The sequence below is a fragment of the Rhodamnia argentea genome, chromosome 1 (assembly GCF_020921035.1).
Source record: "Rhodamnia argentea isolate NSW1041297 chromosome 1, ASM2092103v1, whole genome shotgun sequence".
In the NCBI taxonomy this organism is placed as follows: domain Eukaryota; kingdom Viridiplantae; phylum Streptophyta; class Magnoliopsida; order Myrtales; family Myrtaceae; genus Rhodamnia; species Rhodamnia argentea.
The window spans coordinates 9,455,021-9,472,557 of record NC_063150.1 but is presented as its reverse complement, the minus strand read 5'-3'; the positions used below and the strand labels follow the sequence as shown (position 1 = coordinate 9,472,557).

General features: G+C 39.9%; 1 protein-coding gene across 7 annotated transcripts; it reads left to right on the top strand.

Moving 5' to 3' along the window:
• The first annotated feature begins 498 nt into the window (after window positions 1-498).
• On the top strand, window positions 499-13,653 carry LOC115740138 (histone-lysine N-methyltransferase SUVR5). 7 transcript variants are annotated; one of them, XM_048278562.1, is made up of 13 exons: window positions 499-887; window positions 1,014-1,086; window positions 3,046-3,812; window positions 4,679-4,981; window positions 5,098-5,208; window positions 5,983-6,093; window positions 7,001-9,820; window positions 9,953-10,114; window positions 11,162-11,278; window positions 11,341-11,444; window positions 11,530-11,670; window positions 12,083-12,170; window positions 13,286-13,653. In XM_048278562.1, the coding sequence occupies exons 3-13, from the start codon at window positions 3,327-3,329 to the stop codon at window positions 13,391-13,393; spliced, it is 4,551 nt and encodes a 1,516-aa protein (XP_048134519.1). In that variant the 5' UTR covers window positions 499-887; window positions 1,014-1,086; window positions 3,046-3,326; the 3' UTR covers window positions 13,394-13,653. The 7 variants fall into 7 exon arrangements, with proteins under 7 accessions (XP_048134519.1, XP_030529406.1, XP_030529403.1 ...); XM_030673546.2 differs by lacking the exon at window positions 1,014-1,086; XM_030673543.2 differs by having other exon boundaries at window positions 1,014-3,812.
• Window positions 13,654-17,537: the final 3,884 nt, after the last annotated feature.

The following is a 17,537-nucleotide window of genomic DNA, read 5'->3' as shown; positions in this document are numbered from 1 at the left end:
GATGATTACACCCTAGACAAAAACAAAAACAAACCCATCATGATCCACACCTCCATCTTTCAAATGTCGTAAGAGTTTTCAAAAAAACATAAAAGTCTCGCTGCTGCGGCGGCGGCGGCGGCAGCGGCAGCATCAGGAACTGTGCACCGGTGGCAAAACTGAAGGTCCGCCCAAAAAATCGAAACTCGGGCCCATTGAGCCCGAATCAAAATTCTACATGGGCTGGTTGACCGGCCCATCTTGAAGGGGGGAACCTGAAAATCCATCGCGCCGCCCACAGGAACCAGCGAGCGTTCTGCGGTCTTGATCTTGAATCTCCCCCTCGAGCCCATGATGACACGTGGAAAACTTGTGATTATTGTTATAATTCCAGGCCCAAAGTCTCCGTCTCTTACGTCAAAAGAAGGGAAAAAGATCAGATGAGAAGAGATTAGATTGAGCACGAGCGACCAGCAGCAGCAGCAGCAGCAGCAGTGAGGAGGACCAGACCCTGCAACTTCCTCCCATTATTAAAAAAAATCTCAAATTTTCACTAGGATCCTCTTTTGACCAGCTCTGCCTTATTAGATCTCATCACTTTTTTGAGATTTTCAGCAATAAATCTCCTTCCTTTTTTTTTTTTTTCACCCTCACTTTAATTTTTTTTTAAATCTCTTTTTGGGTATTCCAAAGATAGCCCTTTTCTTTAATGACCTAAGCCCTAAGGCTCGGTACGGGTACAGGCACAGGTACATCATGCCCAGTATCCCAGCAAAATTCACAATCACGACACACACACCCCCACCCACTTTTATATGTTCCCTCCGTTTCTATTCAGTCACCATTGCTAACCCTTTAGTGCTCGATTGAGGGTGATAGTATCGCACGATTAGAGTGGTTTGCAGCAGGTATACGCAGACAGACACATTTGATGTTTTTTTGTTTGCCCCCCCTCTTTCTCTGTCTAAAGAAGGAACTGAAAGAGCCCGACGATTTTGCCTAACCCCCCCTTTTTTTTTTGTCTTGGGTCTTAGACAAACAACATCAACAATGGCAAATGGTGGTGGTCTTCGTGGAAACCCCCCCAAATCTCCCCTTTCCTTAGAGGTAAACAGACACCATCAACGTTGCAGCCACATAAAAACCACATTACATTCGTTCATGTCTGTTATTATTTGTGGCATGTAATCTCAATTTAGGGCCTTCCTCGTGCCATCCCCTTGTGTCTCTGTAACTTCATCGTGGTGTGTGACCTAGCTCTAGCTGCACCTGCACCTGCACCTGCACCCCACCCCAATTGTTGCATGCGCTAAGAAGTACGAAAAAATAAGCCGAAGTGCGCAATTTTATGTCCAATTCGTGAATTCAGGGCCTTAATTCCTAGTTTTGGTTGATGGGTTCTTCAAAAGTTTGGGTTTTTTTTCGAGGGATGTGGACCGTCTTGGTAGGATGAACTTGAAGCATGTTATTACTGTTGACGATCGACTCGCAGATGCAGATACACTGTACCCTTTCGAGCGATTTCATCCTTAATTAACTTTTTGCCTGATGTTTAGGGTTTCGAACAGCGATTGTTCTTTCTTCTGATCAAGGGTTATCCGCTAATTTCTCCAACCAGAGGCTATCACATTGGTTCGATTACGATTTCTGCATGTTGCCCAAGTTTTGATTTTGTATTTCCGTTTTGCCTTTTCTTTTTTCTTTTTTCTTTTTTCTTTCGGGGGAACTTATGTAACGGTTTTGTCTGTGATGTTACATGAGGATGTGACTTGGGACGTTGATAACTCCAGTTGTGTCGCCTGGGTATTAGTGAAGTTGCAGGAACTGTAACGCTTTTTCATGAAGGTTCAATTTTGATGTTGAGTTCAGAGTTTATAGCTGGCAATCACTCAAATGGAGTTATTTTTGACTGCCAATAAGGCAATTCTATGGAGTTTTATGCTTCGATTTGATTTTCCTTTGTGGTGTTAAGTTGAGAGAAATATTCTTCTGTAATATAGGGTTGTCCAGTTTACTAGATTTTCTTTATTTCCTTTGGTAAGTCTTGATGGTAAGTGATTTATGACTAACGAAACTAGCCAACCGCTTCTAAAATGACGGTAATCTGCCAATTCCAGTAATGTGTAGTACTCTGTTTGATGAACATTTATGGCATTTTGATAAGATTTCGGCGACGTTGTTGATGATTTCAAATGGTATGCTTGGAGGAAAAGAGTTGATCATTTTATCTTGTAAGTGATTGGTAAAAGAGTTGGCTTCCCGTTGTTGCCCATTCTAACAACTAAACTGCATTGTAAAAATTAAAAGCAGAGTTAAAAATTTAAGATTGCATGATCTTGCATTAGGTTTTGTGTACCCTACATCAGGAGGAGGCATCAGTTTTGATTGAGTATTTTCTAATAGATTTTTTAGAAGTGTCAAAAGCGAACACTTTAGACCATCTAGTGATTATTCGGTACATGGACAGACGTGTGGATTCTTTCATTCCTCTTTGTTATGAAGCAACTGATTTTGAGACCTGGTGGTAGTTCCAGTTGAATATCGTGGAACTTTATTATGTCATAACGGAACTCTTCTGGTAAGGCATATTGATTGAGGGGGTTCAACCCGAAATTTCCGGCTTGTTTGTTGCATTAGGGGCAGAGAACCTCTCTGTGATTTTTGGTCTGAAAAGAAAGTAACTGCCATTCTAACTCCATTATAGGACTATACAATTAGTTCTTTGCGTGTCAATGATTCTAGGAAATGGGTTGTTCAGATGAAATCCCTCATGAAGTGGCAAATTCAAGTGTTTTCTTTTGTTTTTATGTTTTAAATTCTTCAACTTATTCTGTGCATTGCAATCTGTCTAAAAACGTGTCAGTGCTCTAAGCATGATGTTTATTGTTTCAGTTTTCACTTTAGAAAAATTGGCATGAAAAGGATAAGCATAATGTCCTTGGTTTGTTGATTTAGCTTGGAATGCTGTCTGTACTGTGATATAATCCTTATCGATAGTTTAGGTTCCTGATTTTCTGTGAAAATCTTTTTCATCAGTTTGTTAAAGCGGTTGTGTTGAATCTGCAGAAGATACCTGGCTTTGTGCAATAAGTTGACTGGCTTTTCAGCTGTTCTGAAGAATTTCTGTTCCTCTTACTTGTATATGGGGATGATGGCGTTGGCTTATGCTCAGGGAAAACGTTTGATGATTTCGAACGGCATCCTTTAGCCCGGAATAAAATGTTTGATGATGTTGAACAGCATCCTTTAGCCGGGAAAATATTCTCTCCTGTTTCCTAGAAGCTGGCTTACTTTAGGGACCTGTAGGTTGATAGCATTCGAGTGTTACACTACATTCATCGTGGATTATGGAGTGGCTCCCTTGTGCAAATTTACAACATGCTGGAAAAACAGATTGCTCTCAACAGATTTTGGGGACAGATGCTGTCCATGATGGAGAATCTGTCCACCTTGAATCTGAGAAACGAGTTCAAGCTTCGGATAGCAGAGTAGATGCTGTATTCTTTACTGTGGATGGGAAAGGAAATGATGTACAAGTTGGTGGTGAAGGAGGAGTCCACCATACATGTGATCTCGAGGACCAGTTGGGTGGAGCTTCACAGTCTGATTGCTCCATGGATGACCCAAAAGCATCTAGTGGTTCTCTTGATTTTGAAGAAAGTAACGTAAATGAACAGAGCTATTGCACTGAATCTTTATTGGCCTTAGAGAATTCTCAAATAATTGTGGATACTATCGAAAGTGAACTGCCAAGCAATAACAGGGATGGAGATTCATCGGTTTCTGAGCCTAAGTGGCTAGAAGGAGATGAATCTTTAGCATTATGGGTGAAGGTAATAGTCAGATTACTTTTCTCAATGGCTGGAGTTTTCCTTTTCTTCTATTTTGAAATTCCTCTACAATAATGACTTAAACCTTTACTAAAGAGGCATTGGACGTAAATCAAGATTTTCGGATGAGCCAGTTAAGTAGTTTCTATGTACTTTCAAGCATTCCTGAGTTTGGCCTTACAGTAAAGTCCATTGACATGCGGTTATGTGCTGACCGTCGACTGCCAAGTTTACCAGAAGTTCTCTGTTGATTTGATTTTCGTCTTACCAAATTTTGGTCTCTTCAGGTTTACTTTCTAGCAATTTTATTGGTGGCTTTTTTGGATCTATAAGAATTCATATTTCTCGATTGACCCTAAATTTTGGCAGTTGTGTTCGCATATTTTATTGCACAATCTCACTGTACATTTTTTATAGTTTGGTTTCACTGGCTTTGAGATTTTATAGCAGTTAAATATTTGGTGAGATTTGCTGGGTCAGCCTAGAGAAACAGCTCATTGGATTAACTCCATCTGGTTGCTAGCTTATTTGTTCAGTAGCTAGTCCTTTTGTGACCCCTTTCAACCATTAACCTCATGTCAACTGGATACCGCATGGATATGTCTCACGATGCAATGAAACTATGTAAAATGAGAGGCCTCTTGTAGCACTTACTGACTTCCAAACAGTAGCAAGCATCCTTCCTTGTGCCTTTCGGTGGAACTTAAAACGGTCTGTCCTCAAGGTCACAGTTTCAGGGTATGGTGGGGGGCAGAGAAGAAGAGAGTGTTAGTTTTACAAGTTAGACGGTTTTATGGTTTACTGTTAACAAGATGAGCCCTGATTTTTTTCTTCTGTCTTTCTTCCTTTCTGTGTTTCTCTAAGTATAGTGGAGAGGGAAGTGGCAAGCAGGAATAAGATGTGAAAGGGCTGACTGGCCATTATCAACTTTGAAAGCAAAGCCAACTCGTGAGAGGAAGAAGTACTTTGTCATATTTTTCCCACACACAAGAAACTATTCATGGGCGGATATGCTTCTCGTTCGTCCTATTTCCGAATTTCCAGAGCCCATTGCTCATAGGACACATAAAGCTGGAATAAAAACGGTCAAAGATTTGACTGTTGCACGCAGGTTTATTATGCGGAAGCTAGCTGTTGGCATGTTAAATATTGTCGATCAGTTGCACATAGAGGTAACGAAGTTCTATTCCGACTTCTTACTATGGGAATGGTGATATTTGTTTGATTTCTCCATGTTATATTACACATACATATTGTTAATCAGTATTCAAACTTCAAACTCATTTAGGCCTTGATAGAGGCTGCAAAGGATGTACTTGTCTGGAAGGAGTTTGCTAGGGAAGCATCTCACTGCACTGGTTACACTGATCTTGGAAGGATGCTCTTGAAGTTGCACACTGTAACTTTCTTTTCTGATCATGATTCAGAGTGGTCTTGGAATTTACTAAGTTTTTGTTAGTGGCATTCTTTTTTGCTGTACAGACAGACATACACAGTTGAATTTACGTGCTACTTACGGACATCTGTATGTTACGAGTCTTACTTGATAGTGTCATTCATTTAATTTTCTATTCATGTTTTTTCCAAAAAAAAGAAAAGAAACTTTATGCGAGAACGATAGGCATGTAGGAAACTTAGCTTGATCTAATAGGTGTCATGATGCTCCTCAGCTAAACTCAAAGGAAGGAATATTTGCTAATTGTTAGCTAAAATGTTGGTTGAATAGGAGGACCATTAATAGCGTTTATCTAGATAAGGGCAATTTATGTTGATATTTTCTGTAGGGGCCCCCTTATCTTCTGAAAACCTTCAGAACATGCACTTTGCACTTTGATTTATGCTTTTTCAGATAATTTTTTAGCTTGTTAATGTGCTTTATATTGGGTCCCTAGGTTACTTTGTAGTTGTTACATGGTTGGCCTGGTACAGACTCCAAAAAGATTTCCTCATAGAGGACGCAGATTAGGGTAGAGAGTTAACTCCAATTGCATAGAAGCTTGGAAATGCAGATGTTCGAAATGCAAGTCCAACGTGGGAGATATGAAATTTAATATGAATGTAAACATATGAGGCCTAGATTTGTTATCAGAATTAGTTTTTATGATTGAAATATCAAGATGTACTGGTTCTTTGTAAGTCGCGGTTTGTGAACTAATGCTACTTTATGCTGCAGATGATATTGCAGAGCTACATAAGTTCTGAATGGTTACAGCATGCATTTACTAGTTGGGCACAGAGGTGTCAGAAGGCAGACAGTGCCGAAACCATTGAAATGTTGACAGAGGTAATTTTTATGCTTCATCTATGTTCCTTGTCGTGCTCGGATGAAATGTCAAGTACTCGTTTGAGATTCATTTTGAGCGGAAGTTTACCAATCATCCAATTGCTTTTCCTTATATTTCTCTTTACTTGATGCCTGACAAGTTGCCTTATCTTTTATCTGTTATGGATCATGAATGTTTGTATGTGTGGAGGGAGGGATGGAGGGATCACTACAACTGACTCCATTGAGTTCCCCACCATGATTGTTCAAGTGGATTCTGTAGTAATAAGATCCGCCATTTCTATAAAAAGCTTCTGCACTGTCTTTAAGTGCATCTCATGATTTGCCTGAAATGACACCAAGTGTCCCATTACAACAATTTTCAGTTCAATTACTTTGTCCTTTTATATGTTGGTCCAGCCTACTATGAAGATCCCCGTATCCAGAAAGTCAACCTATACTAAGGGAAACCGAAGTCCTTAGTACAGGTTGAAGCTATGAAGCTTACCTTATTATTAGAGAAAGGGGAAAGGGCCTTTTCCGCTGGTGTGCAGGAGCGCACTTCCATTTTCCCTTTACTAGTACGGGATCCTGTGCTTCCTATGCTAGTGAAAGAAGATCAAGCCCCGAGCGGAATGGCATCTGGCCTTTTGCAAGCATACGTTGCAGCATGTTAGAGCATTCATGATTGATTCGTTTGACATTATTTGAAATGACACCGCACTTCATCCAACCCTATTTAGTGAATTTTTGATGGAATGATTCAGCAGTCTGCACTTGAACAGAATGTGAACATGGGTTTACCCAGTCTGTACTATTACCTAACACCTTAATGTACCAAGATGGAGACACAAATATTTCTCTTTCAAATGTTATGTCAATAGATTATTTGCTCATGAACTTGGACTAATGTTGTTGTATGTTACAGGAATTGTTTGATTCTGTCTTGTGGAAGGAGGTAAACTCCTTGGAGGCTCCAATGCAGCCCCTGCTGAATTCTCAGTGGAGAACCTGGAAGCATGACGTTACGAAATTGTTCTCAATGTCCCATCCTGAATTTACAAGTGCAAACATTGACAACCGAGTCAATGGCGATCCAATAGTCCCCAATCTCCAGATGAATAGGAAGAGGCCCAAACTTGAAATTCGTCGTGCAGATGCGCATGCTTCTCAGATAGAAAGCAAAGGATCCCATGAGGCTGCAACTGTTGAGATTGATTCTGAATTTTTCAACTCTCGAGACACTGTAAATGGTGCTGCTTTAATGTCTGAACCTCATCAACATGAACCTCTAGGTGTAGGTGGCGAAGCGATTGCTTCACATGGTAATGTGGCTGAATGGGACAAAATTGTTGTGGAGGGCAAACCTGGTGACTCAATCCAAGCCAATGATATCGGATTGAATCTCACAAAAGCTGTGGAGATGACACCTGTAAACGAAATGTCCAGTAAAAAGGCCTTATTTACTGGTGGTAAGAGTCGTCAGTGTGAAGCTTTTATTGAATCTAAAGGAAGGCAATGTGTTAGGTCAGCCAACGAAGGTGATGTTTACTGCTGTGTGCATTTGGCCTCTCGGTTTTTGGGCAGTTCTGCTAGAGCAGAAAGGACACCTCCTGTTGAAACACCGCCCTGTCAAGGTACCACAGTTCTAGGCACAAAATGCAAGCACCGTTCTCTCCCAGGCTCCACATTCTGTAAGAAGCACAGGCCTCAAACTGACCGTACTAAGAGCTCAGTTCCATTAGAAAATTCACACAAGAGAAAGCATGAAGAGAGTGTCTGGAGGTCAGAAAATGTTTATTCTAGAGGTGTGGAAGTGGGGAGAGTTCAAAGTCTGGTCCGAGCTGAACCTGTCGCAGTTGCACTGTCAACGGGGAAAGGCTTAGGTGAGATGCCGGAGCATTCTGGTAGAAATTTTAACGGCATGGAGGCAGGGCCCTGCTGTATAGGCTTGTCCTCGCCCGATAAGAATGAGCAATGCATGGATAATCCAAGTCGTTATTCGTTGTACTGTGACAAGCACCTTCCGAGCTGGCTTAAACGAGCCAGGAATGGTAAGAGTAGGATAATTTCGAAAGAAGTGTTTTTAGAGCTTTTGGGGGATTGCTCCTCTGAGGAACAAAAGATCCATTTGCATAAGGCGTGTGAGCTATTCTTTAGGCTGTTTAAAAGCATTTTGTCTCTTCGGAACCCAGTTCCCATGGAAGTGCAATTCCAGTGGGCCCTATCTGAAGCTTCCAAAAATCTTCGTGTCGGGGAGTTTCTCATGAAGTTGGTCTGCTCTGAAAAAGAGAGACTAACGAGAATTTGGGGCTGTGGTGCCACTGAAGATGGACAAGATATTCTGCCAGAAATGGAAGAAGAGTCTATGTTACCATTGGTGGATGGCGGTAGCAACGACGATGAAAAAGCGATCAAGTGCAAGATTTGCTCGGAAGAATTTGTCAGTGATCAAGTCCTTGGTAGCCATTGGATGGACAGACATAAGAAGGAAGCGCAGTGGCTGTTTAGAGGCTATGCTTGTGCCATTTGCCTTGATTCTTATACCAACAAGAAGGTTTTAGAAACCCATGTGCAGGAGAGACACCATGTGCAATTTGTGGAGCAGTGCAAGCTTCTTCAGTGTATTCCTTGTGGAAGCCATTTTGGAAACACGGAGGAGCTATGGTCACATGTCCTCTCTGTCCACCCTTCGGAATTCAGATTGTCGAAGGTTGCTCAACAACCTAATCCTTCAGCAGTGGAGGATATACCTTCGAAACCCGAGCCTGCACACTTAGCCTCTACAGACAATAACACTGTAAAAGCAAGTGGTGTGCGAAAGTTCGTTTGCAGGTTCTGCGGGCTCAAATTTAACTTACTTCCAGATCTTGGCCGTCATCATCAAGCTGCTCATATGGGGCCAAGTTTAGCCAGTTCTCGGCCTTCAAAGAAAGGTGTACGTTACTATGCTTATCAGATGAAATCGGGGAGACTTAGTCGCCCAAGATTTAAGAAAGCTTTGGGAGCGGCGTCCTATAGGATCAGAAATAGGGCTAGCTTGAAAAAGCGTATCCAGGCATCAAAATCACTTAGCTCCATGGTAACAAATTTGCAGCCTCATGTAACAGAAGTAGCCAGATATACGAGGTTGGCGGAATCCGAATGCTCAAGAATTGCACAAATACTGTTCTCTCATATTCAGAAAACCAAATGTCGGCCCAACAACTTGGAGGTTTTATCTATTGCTCGCTCTGCTTGCTGCAAGTATGGCATTAAAGCCTCATTCGAGCGGATGTATGGAGTATTGCCCGAACGCTTTTACTTGAAGGCAGCCAAACTATGCAGTGAGAACAATATTCATGTTAGCTGGCACTTAGATGATTTTGTTTGTCCTAATGGATGTAAACCAGAGGATGGTCCCCATGTATTGTCTTCATTGATCCCTCTTTCAAAGGGTAATGTCGATCATAGTTCTCGCCATTTAGCAGAGCATCTGGATGATGAGTGGGAAGTGGATGAGAGCCACTGTGTTATTGAGTCGCAACAATTAAAATCTAGGACACTGCAAAATGCCATTGTCTTGTGTGAAGACATAAGCTTTGGGCGTGAATCAGTTCCAATAGCTTGTGTGGTGGATGAATGGCTTCTGGATTCTCTTCATGTTGTTGGAACTGAAGGCCAAAATACCATATGTTCCATGCCTTGGGAGAGCTTTACTTACGTTACGAAGCCAGTAGTTGACCAATCTGCTGCCTTTGAAACAGAGGTACGTTTTTTGGGTGTTACAAAAAGGTGGTATGTACTGATCAAGAATGAGCTCGTAAGAATTCAATGTCCTTTTGTGAGCCCATTGCTCTTAGATTGAACTTTTCCTTTTTCTTCTTTTCTGAATTTGCAGAGTCTGCAATTTGGGTGTACTTGCAAGGATTTTTCATGCAGACAAGAAGCATGTGATCACGTATACCTTTTCAATAATGACAATGAAGATGCAAAAGATATTTATGGAAGGTCCATGCGTGGAAGATTCCCCTATGATGAGTTTGGTCGCATCATACTGGAGGTACTGTTGAGGTTAACAATCTACTAGGTCTTTTGTTACTTGTGCTTGGGTCTAATCACTCGTAGAAATATTTGAAGGTGCTGTGCTGCAATAAAAGGAATTTGCTTTTTAATGAAGTTGCTGATTGTTTGGCATTTGGAAATGCTTAACTAGACTCATGTATGCTAGCTGTAACATGTGCTGCATGCGAAAAGTTGCATATCTAATCCTTAGTCAGAATTTGTTTCCTGCAAATTGACTTAATGCTTAAGTAACTTCTTTCATAACCCTCTCTTGATACACTGTACATTAGAATTAGAGATTGGTGTTATAGAGTTTCTGTCAAGTATCGAACTTTGAAGTTTCCATTCTTCGTTCTCGTTGTTCACTTTTTTGGTTTTACTCCAATGTCCCACCTATGTTTCCTTTATCCTTTCAAATTTTGCAGTCAGGCCTAACCTTTTGATTATTGGAAGTTCCCCTGTAAGATATTGTTTCTGTCAGTTTAATGTGCCCTATTTGCCTGCATTGTACATAAATAATGCACGCATAAATTTTTTCGGCAAAAAGTTACGGCTAAGATTGGCAATAATAAAAAAAAAAAAAAGACAACAAAATCAAAATAGTTCCCTTCATTGTTAATGAAGAAAGTACGTCACAGTATTCACTAGCAGCAAATTGAAGCTACAGTACATCACAGTATTCACTTGCAGCAAATTGAAGCTACTTCACTTTCACTTCCATTTCAATTCAACTAAGTTTCAGAAAATACTTTCAACTCATCTATTGTTAAAGACACCGTGTCTAATAAAAGCTCCAGTGGCATTTTTAATATGACAAAACACATTGACTCTTTCTGAGCAAGACTTTACAGGTTGGGAGGTGCAAAAATTGAAAGAATGGTTGACATCGTTACATATTCGATAAATCAGGATTGCAGTTGCAATGGAGCCTTGCTTTTTTCGCTCTTAATCTCCTTGTAACTCATAGTTAGAGTCTGGTGATTTGTATAGCTTGGTAATCCATTGACTTTGAGCCCCCCGTCATACATATGGCAAACTTCTGCAGGAGGGCTACCTTGTATATGAGTGCAATCGCATGTGCCACTGCAGCAAGACTTGTCACAATAGAGTTTTGCAGAGAGGAGTTTGGGTAAAATTGGAAGTCTTCAGAACAGACAAAAAGGTAGTCATTAATGTTCTTGCCCTGAGGAGTCTATCGGTTTGCTGATTATGTCATATTCGCAGGGTTGGGCAATCCGGGCAGGTGAAGCAATCTCGCGAGGAACATTTGTGTGCGAGTATATTGGGGAGGTTTTAGACGACTTAGAGGCTGATAATCGGCGCAAGAGGTACCTTCTTCCAGGCCTATCCAGTTTTGATGGTTCATGTTGGGTTGTACAATATGTGTATCAGCTCGGAATTATTGTGCTTCAGGTATAATGGCAAAGAAGGTGGCAGTTTTCTCTATGACATCAATTCCCATATAAATGATACGAGCAGATTAATCGAAGAAGAGGTCAAGTATGTGATTGATGCGACAAAGTATGGAAATGTTTCTCGTTTCATTAATCACAGGTAGGGCACACGTGTTATGCAATTGACTCTTCTAATTATCTTATGTAATTTTAGTCAATAATGACGTGTTATCATATGCAATCATTTACTGATATAAATCTGTGAATATCTTGCCCTAAAGTGACATGTGAATATACTAATGAAAGTGTGGAAGCCATAAGGCAAAGGGAAAGAATAAGACAACCTAGATGTCCTCTTGCCAATCATTTGCACTTCCTAGTATTTCTCTAGGTTGCCTCAAACAAATGGAAGGAGATAGGTTTTCGAGATTCGGCTATCTGGCTTTGAGATAATGCAGATAAGAAGGGAACATGCACTTCTTAAGAACTATATAGACAAGTCAGAAGACCACAATTTCAGTGACCATCTCCTGTCACATGCAGCTTTATTGATTAACATGTTGATTTTGTAGCTGTTCGCCTAATCTATCGAATCATCGAGTTCTCGTGGAAAGCATGGAAAGCCATCGTGCACATATCGGTTTTTACGCAAGCCAAGACGTAAGTGCTCTTTGGGATCCTCTTTTTTCAGATGTTTTAGCTTTGTCTGCAATTATGATTTGCCAAGGTGCCATTATGTTCTCATACTGTACCTGCATACTTGCTTAACCAATTTGATGACAAAAAGAACCACATTTCAAGGGGGTGTTCTAGACTCTACCTTTTAATCGGGAACAGTAACAAAAAAGTCCTAAACATATTACATTGGTACCAATTCAGTTCTAAATTTTTCAATTGGACCAATTTAGTCCTAAACCTTTTTGCAATTATACCAATTTAGTCCATCCAACGAATTTTGGCCGCATATCGCCGACGTAGACGCCGATCATCCTATGTGGCGTGGCCAACGTTGACGGGAACATTTTTTAATTTCTTTAAAATTTTATTTTCTTAATTATTATTTTTTTCACTTTGGCTTTGTTTGTTGAGGGTTGTCGAGTGAGGGCTAACCAGCCCTCGCCGGTTCTTGACAAGGGCCAACAAGCCCTTGACAACCACCGGCGAGGCTAGCTGGCCCTTGCTAGATCTAGGCGAGGGCCACCTTGCCCGTGGCTGCGGAGTCGCTAGGCGAGAGCTTGCGCAGGTCCGGCAAGGGACGCGGCCCTCGCTAGGGTTGGCTGGCCCTCGACCGGTGGCCGGCGAGGGTTGCCGGCGACCTTTGTTGGCCAAAGCCTAAGTGAAAAAAGAAAAGAAAAAAAATAACAAAAAATGTATTTTACTACAAAAATTATCAAAACATGTCCACGTCAGCGCGGGCCATGCCACGTAAGATGACCAGTGTCTACGTCAGCGATTTTCGATCAAAATTAGCCCGGTAGAAAGAATTGGTACCAATGCAAAATGTTTATAACTAAATTGGTCCAAATGAGATGTTTAGGACTGAATTGGTACTAATGCCATAGGTTTGGGACTTTTTTGGTACTTTTGCCCCCATTTAATTCCTAGCGGTGGATTGGCTGTCATCGTCAGAATTGGTTTGTTTTGCATGCCACAGAGTCTTTCTTGAAGTGGGGATTCTCTTTGTTATAATTCCTATCCTTTTTTTTTTTTCGCTTACGTTCTCAAGGTCTGATGTACTGAACGTTGGCTTTTTCATCTTCTTTTTCAATGAGCAGATAGCTTCAGGTGAGGAATTAACCTACGACTATCGTTATGAAGTTATTCCTGGAGAGGGTGCCCCTTGCCACTGTGAGGCATCCAACTGCTGCGGTCGTCTATATTGACGCCGTGTCCTCGCCGTGTCACTGGCATAACGAAGTTTTGTCTCGGAAAGAAGATAACTAAGAGTCGGATCCGCAGAGTCTGCAATTTTCTGATAGGGCCAGGTTGTCGGTTATTAGGTTGTGCTGGTATAGTTGTAGACGGCAACTTCTTTTTTTTCTTCCTGTCAGGCCAAATATAGTTTTCTTCATATGTTGACGTAATGCCTGTTTTGAATCGGGAAGAAGTTGCTGTTTCTTGCGCCTTTTTACTTGTGCCATGATACTTAGAAAAAGGGCATTTTTTATGTCGTGAGGATAGTTGCATTTCATTAAAAGATTGCTGTGTTAATCCTTCAAAATTCTGTCACTTATGTCGTGTGTGGATGGAAAATTTTGTACCTTTTCTGTGTCATATGTCGTGTCGTATGCCATATGTGCAATAGAGAAAAGAATTGGCTAAGTGTTGAGAGCCCTTCGTTGGAAAATTCAATTAATTGATAAAAAGAAAAAAGAAATTGATTTTAACGGGACAAATGATGTAAGTGAACAAAGCCAAGCGTAGAAGATGTTGACGGATAGAGGTCGACTGAAGCGACAAATGGCCACGAGTGATTTTGTCATTAGCAGAGTGAGACGGTTGAATTGTAGGAATCACGCGGAGGGTAAAATTGTCCAAAAAATCTTTAAATTTATTGTATTTTTGCTAATTTAGTGCTAATTTTTTTTAATTTTGCTAACCTTTCTTACTTTTTACATGAATAATTTTCATTTATATTTTAAGATTTTTCAAATTCTTTAATAAAATTTACTCTTTTTTTTTTTTAACTACGAGCGACCCTCGCTTGGTCTAGCCGAGGGTCGCCGGCCACAGGCAAGGTGCTCACGATCCTTTCCAGCCATAGTTAAAAAAACAAAGAAAAGAAAAAATAATAAAAATAAGAAAATATTATGGTTAATTGTCCACATCAACGTCAACTGTACCACATAAGACGATGATTTCTGGCTAAAATTGGTCGAATAAACTCAATTAACAAAACGTGAAAAATTTAGGACTCAATTGAAAAAATTCAAAAATTTATGACTGAATCGGTAAAAGTGCAATAAGTTTAAATATTCGAATTATGCTCTGTGGGGAGGATAGCCAATCGAAGACTTGTACAATCTTCCTGTCCATCTTTGCATATTTAGTATCTTTACATGGCTTGACATGATCATTCAATACTTTGAATTTTCTGGTCGATCGTGTTTTTTGTTTGAGAATCAACAGAGAGCTTTTACCCCATTTGTCGATCTACTCATCGATCCATACCTCCAAAGGTATTTCGTCAACACTTTTCGGCGGAACAAAACGAAGAATCAAACTCTCCCTGTGCTGGTATTTGATGGCAAGAATTATGATTTTCTGGAGGATCAAGACGAAGGCTGCTTTCGAGTCTCAAGATTCACGGGGGATCGTCGAGAATAAAAACCCGTACCAAGAAGGATCGCTCCATGCCAAAGGAAGAGATATGGCAAGGGATGCGAGAGCTCTCTTCACCATTCAACAAGGGTTATGTGAGATTTTATGGGACTATTACCAACTATTCTAAAAGCTTAGTTTGATTTTTTTGCCTGATATTTAGCATGGAAATGTTTCATTGAGAGGCAAATAGGAACTTGGAAATATTTGATCTCGGGAACTCTTACTCTCATTCCATATGAGATTTTTTGGGCACTACCTACCATTCTCAAAGCTTAAGTTGTTAAATGAATGCGTGATTTAATATTTAATTACTCTAACACATTAAATGACGAAATCTTCCCTAGGATTTTCCAAACTTGGCAATGTTTTGACAGGGAAAATTAAAAAGAAAATTAAATTATCTACGTCGGCGCCGGTCATGTTATATAAGAATGCCAACATCCACGTCGTTAGTTTCTGGCTTAATTTGGTCGAATGGACTCGATTTGTACCAATGTGAATAATATCTATGACTGAATTGGTATCAATGTAATATGTTTATGACTTTTTTGATACTTTTCCCAAGAGACAAGCCTCCATGATATTCATCTACATTGATTGATAAGAGTTACACAAGTAAATTGCGTGATCGATTGTCTAATACACTAGCAATGAATATATGTATCCTCCAAATGGAAATTGCACGAACTTTTTAGTATTTTTCCCGAGACACAAAGCTTCGTGATGTTCAGCTACATTGATTGATAAGAGTTACGCAAGTAATTTGGATGATCGATTGTATAATCATAATGTACTAACAAATGAGCATATGTATCCTCCAAATGGAAATTATCACGTGCTTAATCACCGGTAAAACCACAACTAGGAGAAATATATTTTGCACTCGCCACCGCTGCTTAACCCTAACCCTAGCAAGCTTTCCATCGTCTCACATGGCAAAGCATCAAGCCCTTGCTGTGCCGGTCTCCAATGGCAAGAACTATGAGTTCTCGACCATCAAGATGAAGACGTACTTCATATCGCATGCCTCATGGGACTATCGTCGAGAATGGAGTTGCTAATCTTTGCATCTGTATAATTGTTACGTGTTACTTGAAAATGGACTTACTCATTTTTTTCTATTAAAATAACTTGCACTAAATGTTTTTTAACTTCATCAACCATGCATTCTCCCAATTTTTATTTTTATTTTTTTGTTTTTTTACTTCATCCGAGAGGTTATTGTGGTAAAAAAACATAGAAAAACGAATAAGTTCATCCTCAAGTGATATTTATATGCAAGAGGAAAGTGAACTATTCTTTGCACATGTTTGAATTTATTTATTTTTCACAAAGAACATGGCAATTAAAAAATATTATATCAAAGGTTATAGGCCTGTTGTTCCATTTATAAATTCTACCATTGCAGAAATTATCTTTTACCAAAAACCTAGTTCTCTTCTAACTTGTTGAGCAATGTAGCTAACTCTCACATTAAATAAAAGATGACTTAGGACGAAGTGCCTTTAGCGGTTCCTGAGACGTAGTTCCTTTAGCCGTCCCCAGGACGAATTTCCACCACAAGAATTCGGACATTTTTTTCTGGATAGGATAATGTTGGATAGGAAAAGGGACATTCTTTTTTGCTGGAAAAAAAAAAAAAAAAAACTTGCTTGGACCGGTTCGTATCTTGCTGGAAAACATGCCACTGATCACGTGAAACTTGGTGGGACCGGTTCGTATCTTATTTTTTGGAACCGGTCCTTGGGCAATTTCCAGTTCTAAAGAACCAATCGCCTCTACTTTCAAATGAAAGGAATTCAATTAACAAACCAATTGAGAAGCATTTAGCGATTTGATTTAGTTATCATGCAATTAACATCGAGTCTTGTTTTCCTTGTGCGCCAACCCACACGAGAAGTTATAGAATCCCTACATAGAATAGAACAAAACAATCAGTAATGAAGTTATTGAATCCCTTCATAGAATAGAACAAAACAATTAGTAATTCTTTGTATTTATTACGAAGAAAGGCGAGTCAATATATATTGATCAGATAGTTTTTACTTTTGACGTTGACCCACTTTACATGATTTAATTAACTACAGCATCGTTTTCTAGGTGATCTGTATTAGCCATCGAGCACTATATTCATCACCATATTCGGAATGTGCATGAGAAAACCAGTGTTGAGGAAAGCAAGTGAACTACCAATTGACGATGAATGTAAACAAACGTGAATTAGTGTTTCTCGGCCGCACGTGTATATATACTCCCTCAATTATACCGTTGATTTATCCTCGATCTAATGGTGAAGATTGCACCTCTCTATCGACTAACGAGAGGGCACCTCCCTACCGATCAATGACATTATGAGGAATTCTCTAGAATAGTGTATAATGGCAATATTGTCTGCTTCTGGGAATCTTTTAGAAATTTTGGCGGTATTTTTTTAATATAAAAACGAAGTATTTATGGGTTTAAGTTACGAATGATTCGGGTTAACGAGGGGTTTTGCCATGGAGAATGCTTCCTTGACAATCTGACAGTACAATCACACATCGTCACCATTTGTTTTGCATAAAACACTTATTAATTGAAATATCATGAGATCAAAAATAAATACAGATCTATCGGACCGTCAAGCTAGCAGCTTCCTATTTTTCGTACCGATGAACCATTTCTCCAGAAAGGATAAGTACGCAGTTCATAAATAAGGAGAGG

Excerpts from the sequence above, each read along its gene's own strand:
- LOC115740138 (XM_030673546.2), top strand. The coding sequence starts at position 3,327 with ATGGAGTGGCTCCCTTGTGCAAATTTACAACATGCTGGAAAAACAGAT. Across the intron at positions 5,209-5,982 it reads TGCTCTTGAAGTTGCACACT|ATGATATTGCAGAGCTACAT; the intron begins GTAACTTTCTTT and ends TTTATGCTGCAG. Across the intron at positions 11,671-12,082 it reads TCTCGTTTCATTAATCACAG|CTGTTCGCCTAATCTATCGA; the intron begins GTAGGGCACACG and ends TTGATTTTGTAG.